Source organism: Mus caroli, chromosome 2 (genome assembly GCF_900094665.2).
Source record: "Mus caroli chromosome 2, CAROLI_EIJ_v1.1, whole genome shotgun sequence".
In the NCBI taxonomy this organism is placed as follows: Eukaryota; Metazoa; Chordata; class Mammalia; order Rodentia; family Muridae; genus Mus; species Mus caroli.
The window spans coordinates 121,576,389-121,586,793 of NC_034571.1; the positions used below are offsets into that span (position 1 = coordinate 121,576,389).

At 44.8% G+C, this 10,405-nt stretch overlaps 1 protein-coding gene across 2 annotated transcripts in view; it reads left to right on the plus strand.

Annotated features, from left to right (window-relative positions):
* Nucleotides 1-10,405, plus strand: part of Mertk (MER proto-oncogene, tyrosine kinase) — a 105,651-nt gene that overhangs the window by 47,119 nt on the left and 48,127 nt on the right. For both annotated transcript variants that reach the window (XM_021155563.2, XM_021155562.2), the window contains exons 5-6: nucleotides 4,619-4,705; nucleotides 6,366-6,481. In XM_021155563.2, coding sequence (XP_021011222.1) covers nucleotides 4,619-4,705; nucleotides 6,366-6,481 — 203 coding nt within the window. The remainder of the gene's footprint in view (nucleotides 1-4,618; nucleotides 4,706-6,365; nucleotides 6,482-10,405) is intronic.

The following is a 10,405-nucleotide window of genomic DNA, read 5'->3' on the forward strand; positions in this document are numbered from 1 at the left end:
TTTTTTTTTGGTTTTTCGAGACAGGGTTTCTCTGTGTAGCCTTGGCTGTCCTGGAACTCACTCTGTAGACCAGGCTGGCCTCGAACTCAGAAATCCTCCTGCCTCTGCCTCCCAAGTGCTGGGATTAAAGGTGTGCGCCACCACGCCCGGCATTGGGGGTAGGGGGTGGGGCGTTACAAGAGTGCAGTGCCCATAGTGGCCAACAGGTTTTGGATCCCCTGTACTGAAGAGGTGACTTGCCGGTTAAGAGCACCTGTTGCACCTGCAGAGTACTGGAGTTCAGTTCCCAGCAAGGGTATCAGACAGCTCACAACCACCTCTAACTCCTTCCTGGTCCAAGGGAGTCGGTGCCTTCTAGACTCCATCATACCCACACACAGAAGATGTAAAGTCATATAGACAAGTACACGCGGATAAAAATAAAACTTAAAAAAGACCCCACCAATTATCTGTTTAAATGGACAACTAACAAGTAGCCTTTGTTTTAGTTAGCTGGATGTGGTCCCTATTATTTGTTGTAATAACCACAACAGTGAGAATTTATACAAATCAGTTCCTCGTTCTCGCAGCGATTGCCAAACGATGTGCTTTGAATCCCATTACATCTTTAATGCCTGTTTTGAAATCGGGAACTTGCTTAAAGTCTGCTCTTCCGAGGGCAGCTGGAACAATCATGACAAAGCCAAATCTGCCAGTTCTCCTCTAGAGCTCCAGGATTCCCCCATACTCTAGACAAAGGCCTGGGCTGTTTGTGTGCTAGGATTCCCCAGGCTATTCCCTAATCCTAGGTATTTCCTCTGAGGCAATGCTTAAAACTCTACCTTTAACCTCTCCCTCTGTGGAGAATCAGAGCCTGCTTCCCCACCCACCCAGACCATCCAGTCTTCAGGGGTTCCGGTACCTGTCACTTTCCTGCCACTTTCCAGCACAGCAATCAGCTTCTCTGTCAGGTCGTGCTTCATTTTGCTCTGGGGGGGGGAATGTGAGCTCTAAGGGACAGGCATTAAAGATATCCCAGGCTCCTGGGGTGGGGGGTGGGGAATCTGGTACACAGTGAGTACTCAGTACTTATTGAGTGGGTGAAACCAGAGCAGATGGAGTTCCAAGTAATAAGCCGTTTTCCCCATATAGTGTGTTCTGTGCGTTGCATTCTCCGGTAGAGAGACAGACACAAGAAAAAAAGAAAAGAAAATACAGGATTGTTTATTTCATTAAATTTCAGGGTTGCTTAATCCAGAGCTAAGAGACTTGGCCTACACTGCTCCTGGAAGTTGCTTCCTCAGCAATTGTGATTGTCCTTCCCTCAAGGGAACATCTTGTTCCTCAGAGCTCCTTAAAATATCTCAGGTCTGGGTCACAGGCTGCCATTTCTCAAACTCTGTGTGTGTGTGTGTGTGTGTCTGTGTGTGTGTGTGTCTGTGTGTGTGTGTGTCTGTGTGTGTGTGTGTCTGTGTGTCTGTGTGTGTGTGTGTCTGTGTGTGTGTGTGTCTGTGTGTGTGTGTGTCTGTGTGTCTGTGTATGTCTGGGGAGTAGAGAAAACAAGGCAGCTACAGAAGCCTTTCATTGGAACCCTGGGGACAGGCGGGGAGGAAGAGGTTTAGGCACTGTGGAGCCTCCACTAGAAGTGAAGCATTCAGGATCTGTGGGAGGAAGGGTGGAGACCCAAGACTCACAGATGCTGTGTTTTCTCCCAGGAAAGCTACAAGGGTTTGGGCTATAAAACTCTCAGGTTTATTTCAACCTGGTGGTTATTGTTCCTGCATAGAAGGGACCAAGCAAGAGAGGAAAGGCTGGCTTTTCCTGCAGAGCACTCTGTCTAGCTAGTCTGGCTGTGTGAACGAGACTGTACTTGGGACGTATATTTGTGCCACCAAACCAGAAAACCATAAAGGAAAAAGTTACACAGGGCAGGGTGTGGTTCTGTGGTAGAGCAGTAGCCCAGAGTGAACAAGGTCGGAGTTCTGTCCCTGGAATGGGGAGGGTGGAATACCTGCTGGGGTGGAGGTAGGGTGAGGGTGGGGTAGGGTGGGGGTCGGGTATCCCTGAAGCTGTGTCTAGTTTTAGAGGTTACCCTTATTTAGATGGGTTTCCACTTGTGTCTGCTTGCATCTGTTCGACTTGTGGGCGTCAACCCCCTACCCACTTGGAGAAGCATTGGAGCTGGTCTCTGGGAGTTCCAGTTTGGTGTGGGTACCTTGTGCTGCTGAGACATCTGCTATAAACTGTTTTTCTGACCTTGTGTAAACTTTGGAGAGAGAAAAAAAACACAAAGAGGAAAATGACTTCCTGCTTGATCTAAAAATCAAGCCACACAGTAGCCAGCTTCCCTTTAAGCACTTGTCTGTCTGTCCACCATAGAGGCCAGGAACAATGTGCCCGGCTGATTGGCCTCCTTCAGGGAGCTGTGGCAAAGTACCGAATCCCAGTGAAATAAACCTGGTTTGCCAAAGAGCTGACTCTCCCTGCCTCGCTCAGAGTGGAATGTGATTTTTGTAGTTCATACTCCATGTATATTTCCTAAAAGTCTGGATAAGAATAACTGAAATCAAAAGATGTTTAGCCTGCAGACATCTACCACACCTTAAATAAAAATAAATAGATAGATAGATAGAATTCCCTGTGTTCTGATGGAGCCAAAACGTGGTTTTCCTAAACAAGAGCCAAGCATTGCAAGCTCTTGGGAGCTGGAAGGATGGGTGTCTCCCCTGGGAGATCAGGACCCATTGGTTATGAGGATGCTGCAGTCTGACATCGAGGCTGTGACATGGAGCACAGAGGATGCACCCCATGCACCGTGAGGCCTGCCTTGGTCCTCACTGTGTACATTCTCTTTCCCACAGTCAAACCCGACCAACCAATGCCCCTCGAGGGCTTTTTGTTTGTGCATTTGCTGTTGTTGTTTGCCACCTGCCTCTCAGTTCTTCCTCCTTTTCCAGGAGGTAGAGACTCCCCCTCCCCCTCCCCCAGAGTCCCAGTGGGACATCAACTCTCAAAGAATTTAGTGTCGGGATCCCTTTAAGAGTTAAAAACTGTTGAAAAAAGAAAAACAAAACAATTTTGTACTAAGTATGCCTATCTGCTTATGTAATTAGAAAGTAAAATGGAAAACTTTAAAAAGCGAGGAAACGCAAGTCTATGTTCCACTGACCGGTGGATGTGTGGCATCATTATATGACATCACCCTCTGGAAAATTCCTTCATGCATCCCTGAGATAATGAGCATGAAAAGGAAAGTCACATTGCTATTATGAGAATAAGCTAACTTTCGAGGGCAAGTGTCCCTGGCACCTCCTGAAGTCTGTGGACCTGACTCTGAGAACAGCTGCTATGGCACCTTGACCTAGGGTTCAGAAATTTCTAGACTGCAGATACAGAAAATTACAATTTGATCTGGCAAAGGAGGAGGGAAAGAGGTAGCTTGTCTATCATAAATGAAGTCTTGGGTTTCATCCCTTCCCCATCACTGACCAAAGAAAACATGGAATTATTTACCAATTCATTGTTACCTGATAATTTCTATAAATATAATCAATCCAAGAGAAAGAAAATCAGACAGTTATTATGATTTTCAAGCACCCGTGTGGATGCTATTAAAATAGACCTCACAGAAGAAGTAGAAAATCATGGTGGAAAACCACTCTGTAGGAGAAGTGATTCCAGTGGGTGATGTTGTGTCAAGGTATTGCAGGTAGAGTTGGGGATTAGGTATGCCCAAGTGCCTAGATTCTATGCAGTTTTCTAGGCCTCTACTATTACATTTTGATCAGCTGTTTCAATCATGGAAGATTTTGGAATGTAGATATCAGAGTGTCTGAGCGGCTATGCATACTTTTCAAAATTAGGAGGAAGCACACAGAGTAGTTATTCATAAGTGTCCTTTACAGATGCAAGTAAGAGGCGCAGAATAAAATATTCCTTTCTAGATTACTAGTTATTTGCTCTAGTCACCATACAAAATAGGAGCGCTTCCTGCAAGAGAAAGTGAATACGTAAAGGTATGACTCCCGAGCGAAGCCACTGTTCTTGGTGCTTTATATAGTCAGGAAACCTTAATTAAGCAATCTGCTTGAGGATTTCTCTCCAATGTTCCACTGGGAACTCTTTCCCTTGATTCCTGTGTCTTTCTGATGCAACCCATCATTGTGTGCATGTGCAACATCTGTGTTGACTGTTGTGTTGTGACTGAACTCTGACTGGGTATAGTGACTCACACCCCTTAATTGCAGCACTGAGGAGGCCAAGGCAGGCAGATCTCTGTAAAGTCAAGGCCAGCCTGGTCTACAGAGTGAGTTCCAGGACAGCCAGAACTACATAGATAGACTGTGTCTCAACCTCTTCCCCCACGGGACTCAAAAAAGTCTGAGCAACACTACCAGGCATTCAGGGCTTGAAAGGCTGAAACCAGCTGCCTCTGGGGCCAGGGCTGCCCTGCTCCGGGCACCTGTGGTTTCTTCTCAGGTTGGTTTTCCTATAGCTATCACGCTTTTTTCTTTAGATTAATTTTACATTTTAGGCTAGAAGCTATGAACCAAGAAATAAAAGCTGCCAAAGCCGCGGGTCTCTAGCTTAGGACAATCTGCTTATCTGCCTGAATCTCATGAGTGCCCTTCCATCTCAGGTCTGACAGAGACAGCAGTCTTCAGCTGTGAGGCCCACAATGACAAAGGACTGACCGTGTCCAAGGGTGTACAGATCAACATCAAAGGTGAGCAGGAAGGCCAGGACTCTCTAGCAGGTCCTGGGGGCTACGGAGGGGCACAGGGTTGCGTCTGGCTTACTCCATGACTTTCTTTGTAACACTACTCAAGTCTTTTCTCCTCTTTGATGTCAGTGTTGGGAAAAAAGAAACTTGGGACAATTATAAAGTCTACTTATTTTTGAGACTTGGTTATTTAATCCAAGTAATATAGTCATTGCAGTTCTTAGCACATAGGTCATTGATTGGCATTAGCTAGTGTAGTTCTGCTTAGCACAAGAAGAAAATAAGCTAGCCGCTTTACCTCCATTTTCGCTTTCCCATTTCTGCCTTGTGCTTATCCTCATTAACCGTTGAAGAGCCCAGAGGTGGGCTCGTCAGGGCCGCTGCTGCTGAGGACTGGTCCAACGGAGCCTGATCCAAATCTTACAGGAGGGAGACTGACAACGGGGAGCAGAGAGCATGTGGGGTCAGTCTGCCTCCTCTTCTCCCTCTCCATCTTACCTCCCATTTTACTAGATGGGAGCTCCCGGACAGTTAGTTGATTGACAGTACCAGAGTTTCTACAAGACATTACAGTCCTCCACCCCGTCCTTCAATTCCTGCGTAATAACAGGTACTGACACCCAAAACGTGGAAGGGAAGGAAGACCCACAAGCAAATTCTGCTGTGTTTAATCTTTATGTCATCATTCTTTCTCACAGGAACTCAAACACGTTTTATATTTTACTATAGCTCTTTAGAAAGAGAAGAATAAATGCTGGGTTCATGGTCCTTTCCTCTTATCCGCGGGAAATCACAGCAACACAAAGACATGTTGGAATATGCTGAATGATAAGTTAAAGGTTGGGCATGCAGAGGAGGGGATTTAAAACCACGGAAGGAGTTCTAAAGGATTCCGATTTCAGTTTCGGTAAACGGACTGGATAAAGGATATGACATAGCATTTTGTAAAGGTTCATTGCCAAAAAAAAAAAAAAAAAAAAGCAAACTAAAAGTGACTCCTGGAGGAAGTGTATAACTTCCTTCCTTTTCCACAAATTCTGCTATTACAGTTTCAAAAGGCATGCTGGGAATCTCAGAAATCCATCAGTGGGTGTAGACTTGTAAAGACGTATTTACTAAGGCTAAGGTTTAAACTTCTCCGAGTTTAGACATGAGAAGCATTAAAATGTGTGCTTCGGGTAGAATCTCATCTAAACTTTCTTTAAAAACTCTATCCTATTTCCAAAGCTTGTGGGATTTCTATTTTAAGACAAGGTGGCCTTGAACTTCCTGTCCTTCTGCCTTATCTCCCCAACTCTGAGGTCAAACTTGTGTTTCTGGCTGACCTTCATTTATCTTAAAGCTTTTATCAGAACAACCAAGACCCCCTTTGTCTGAGCCAGTGGTTCTCAATCTCCTGATGCTGCCGTCCTTTAACACAGTTCCTCATGTTGTGGTCACCCCCAACTACAAAATTATTTTGTTGCTATTTCATAACCATAATCTTGCTACTCTTATGAATGGTAATATAAATATCTGTGTTTTCCAATGTTAAGTGACTCCAGTGAAAGAGTTGCTTGACCCCCAGAAAGGTCACAACCCACAGATTGAAACTGGTTGATACTTGAAGCCTCCTGTGGTTTATAATTGTGATGGTGTGTGTGTGTGTCTTGTTTTTCCATAGTAATCCCCTCCCCGCCCACTGAAGTCCATATCCTCAACAGTACAGCACACGGCATCCTGGTCTCCTGGGTCCCCGGTTTTGATGGCTACTCCCCACTTCAGAACTGCAGCATTCAGGTAAATTTCCAAAATGGAGAGGGAAGGTGCTGTGTGGTGCTGAGTGGTGCTCTCTGACTTTCCCTCCTCCTCCCCAGGGTAACCTCTTCCACTCCCCTTCGTGTCTACCATCATGGGCTGTTTTGAGTCTCTGGCCACAGTGCTCCATTGTGGCCCAGGACCCAAGCAAGAGAGAAACGTGTTTCCAAGGACAAAGGCCATGAAACCAGGGATAATTCTTTATAAGTTACATAGACACATCCCTGAAGGAGAGCTGGTTTGTGGCCAAAGGTTCAGGAGGCTTCACACCTCCCAGAATGACTTATCCTGGGCTGGTGTTATGGAGGACAGTTAGTTGCACCAGCCTGAGGTGGGTCATGTATGCTGATAGATGAAGCCCCTTAGCTAACACTGTCTCTTGGGGAAACGGGGGTTGGAGGTTGGGTTTGCTGGCCTTGTTCAATCCTCAGTTCCTTTTAACATTAGCTAAAGTTACTATGAAACAGGGTTGGGGAAAATATGGTTGGGTCACCCTAAATGATACCTTGTTGTGGTATAAGCTGTATACTCTTGAGTGTTCCTTTCATGAAAACAGCATCAGTAACATTGTTATTTAACAAGAGCCCACTGCAACCAAGGCATTCTTCAGATACCTCTTGCTTAAAACAACACTCACCAAGTCTGTGAGTGACAGGACCAGAATTCAGGCCCTGAAGATCTGATGCCAAGCAACATCAGAGCTCAGAGGTCCTAACTCCACAGTCAGATCAGACACTGTGTGGGAGCTATTAGCAGTCACTCTTGGACTGTCTTCTAATTGTATGAATGTATTCTACCTTGTCCATTGTTATGCATAGGAATGGAATTACTCTTAATTTCCTGAATATCTAGTTTTCTCATTAAAAATTCATTAACCTGTGTATGTGGGGTGGTGGCACACACCTTTAATCCCAGCATTGGGGGTGGGGAGAGGCAGAGGCAGGTGAATCTCTGAGTTCAAGGCCAGCCTGGTCTACAGAGGGAGTTCCAAGATACCTAGGGCAACACAGAAACCCAGTATCAAGAAATAAACAATAAGCAAACAAACAAAAGTCATTAGCCAGACCAGTAAGTTGCCACACAAGCCTGAGAGCCTGAGTTTGATCCCAGAGTAGGACAGAACAGAGTCCTGAGCATCCTCTTCTGACCTTTACTTGTGTATCATGGCACATAAGTGCCCCTCCTATGATAATAATAAATAATAAATGAATGAATGAAATTAGAATTTAAAAAGACAAACAAATTAACCTAGCATACTTGTCATGCCCACTCAGTTTGGAGAAGTGACTTCCAGAGAATTTTGTGTTGATCAACCAGATGTTTTTCATACCAACTAGAATTAAGTTCACTGTCCTTGGTGCCTCCTACTCTTATCTGACAGCTGTTCCTTCTCTGAAAAATAAAAACAAACATTATCCCTAAAACAGTCTCCTCGCCGTACGGCTCCCAGCCTTGCTTGGCTCCTGCCTGACTTTGTATGTGAATTTCAGTGCAGTCCTTGTGCCTACCGTCTCTCACCAGGAAATCTAATCAACTGATTAATGATTTTTTTTTTTTAAAACAGAGTCAGCTTCTTGTTGTCTATAGTGCCCTTCCTCTCACTGTTGCCAAAAATAACCATGAACTCCTGTTCCTCCTGCTTCTGCCTCCAAAGGGCAGTGTGTGCCGCCACCGTGCCTCATTGGAAAAAAATGTACTCTTAAGTGTTTATGCTGCACATCTGTGCTAAACATTTCCCTGTAGACATGGCATTAGCTGTGTTCCAGGGCAGTTTTGATTTGCTGTATTATCATTCATCTCAAGGGGTTTCTCCCTTGGTTTGATTTTGCCTTTTTCATTTTTCTTTCTTTCTTTCTTTCTTTCTTTCTTTCTTTCTTTCTTTCTTTCTTTCTTTCTTTCTTTCTTTCTTTCTTTCTTTCTTTCTTTCTTTCTTTCTTTCTTTCTTTCTTTCTTCCTTCCTTCCTTCCTTCCTTCCTTCCTTTCTTTCTTTCTTTCTTTCTTTCTTCCTCCCTTCCTCCCTTCCTCCCTTCATCCCTTTCTCCCTTCTTCCCTTCCTCCCTTCCTCCCTTCCTCCCTTCCTTCCTTCCTTTCATTCTTTCTCTCTCTCTCCCTTTCTTTCTTTCTTTCTCTCTTTCTTTCTTTCCTTTTTCTTTTTTTCGTTTACTTTCTTTTTATGTGGGCGCTGCTGATTTGTACATGGGTCTCCATGCGTGTCCAGTCACTGTTCTTACCCACTGAGTCTCTTTTTTATTTCTAACATTCCATTAGAAAATACTTAGCATGGTTTCATTTAGCATTTATTAATGCTTGTTTAATGACCTAGCAGATGTCCTATCCTAGAGACTGCCGAGCACTAGAGATGGGGTAAACCAGTTGTAGAAATGTTCTCTGTGTAACAGTTTAGCCTGGTTGGTTCGTTGTCTCACTCTGTCTTATATCCTGTTTGTCTTCTGTCCTAGTATACTTCTATCTGTAACTATGAGTGAGGAATCTAGGTCTCAACTCATTTTTTTAAGCCTTTCTCCCTTTAACTCTACCAGTTTTGCTCTATGGGAGTTCAGAGCTCCATTGCTGGGTACAGTGAGGAAATGGTGTTGGTGTTTGTTCTTAGGACATAGCTGGAGTTATAGCCAGCCTTCTGAAAAGCTAAACTGAGGAGCCAGAGAGGGTATGGCAGAACTTCAGGGAGACTCTGAGAGAGAATGGCTCGCACTATGACCTCTTTGAGAGAGTGAGTCTCTGGGTAGGTGTGAGGAGGGGCAGGACAGCTGAATGGCTGGAAGTGCCAGGTTACTCCGAAAGGTGAAGAGTCAAACACCAGCTTCACCCAATCCCTCTGACTTTGCTGTGGCTTTGCATAGCTGTGGACTATATACAAAAGCATCCCAGGGCAGACAAGGGTAAGCTCCCCTCGGCCACCTTGGACCATGTGGTGCCAGATATGGTCATTCTGCACTCAAACCATCAGCTAGCTCGGCTCCCCTTCACTCTTTCTCCCTTCTGCCTTTGGTAGATGAGCAAATGACACGGAAAAGCCAATTAAATGACACAGCCAATCTTGATATTTACCTAAATTAAAAACTGGGTTTCATTTTTCTGAACTTCACATTTAATAGAGTGTCCTTTGTTTCCTATGATGGCCCCTCGTGGGATCTAGGAGTTGCGTCCAGCATGTCAGTCCCTTCCCTGAGGGACTGAGCATGGATTTTAGTTCATCACCAATATAAACTCAGTAGCAAATGAATGGTTTGGATGGGATTCGGGCTGCACACTTTCCGGACATACCCTTTCGCTTCCTTTGATCCTAACTAGAGTTCCTTTCTTCACCCATTTTTTTGGGACACATGTTCCTTTTCTATTTTTAGCTCCATCACGTGCCTCTTGCCATCCTATGCCCCACTTTTCCCCAGGGTCCACAGAGGAGGGCCATTTTAGAAATCTGACTTTTCCCCAAGAACCTGCCCATACATGCTCACAGAAGGTTCCAGAACTGGGATTGGGGCAGAGAGCCAAAGGTTTCTTCCACCTTAGTTTTAGTGGTTGGTCACCAGGAAGTCAGTGCATAGTTTAATATGAAAGAACAAAAAGTCGTTTCTGCCAAAAAGTCACCCTAAGATAAGCACATGGCCCCTGTTTCTCAAACAGTGGTGGCCTCAGCCTCAGGCCAGCTGGTACCTTCCTGTCACCCACAAGGTCTGAGTCAGAGGTGGAATTCAGCCTTCACTCCACCCTCATGGCATCTACCAGGGGACTCCAAAATGTTCCAGAATGTCTATTTATGGTCCTGTGCTAAACTGCATGCACACCTATCCTGACATAACAACACTGTATGCCCATGGCCCATGATTGTACCTCCTTATTAAGGGGAATTAGTTTTTTTTTTTTTTTTTTTTTTTTTTTTTTTTG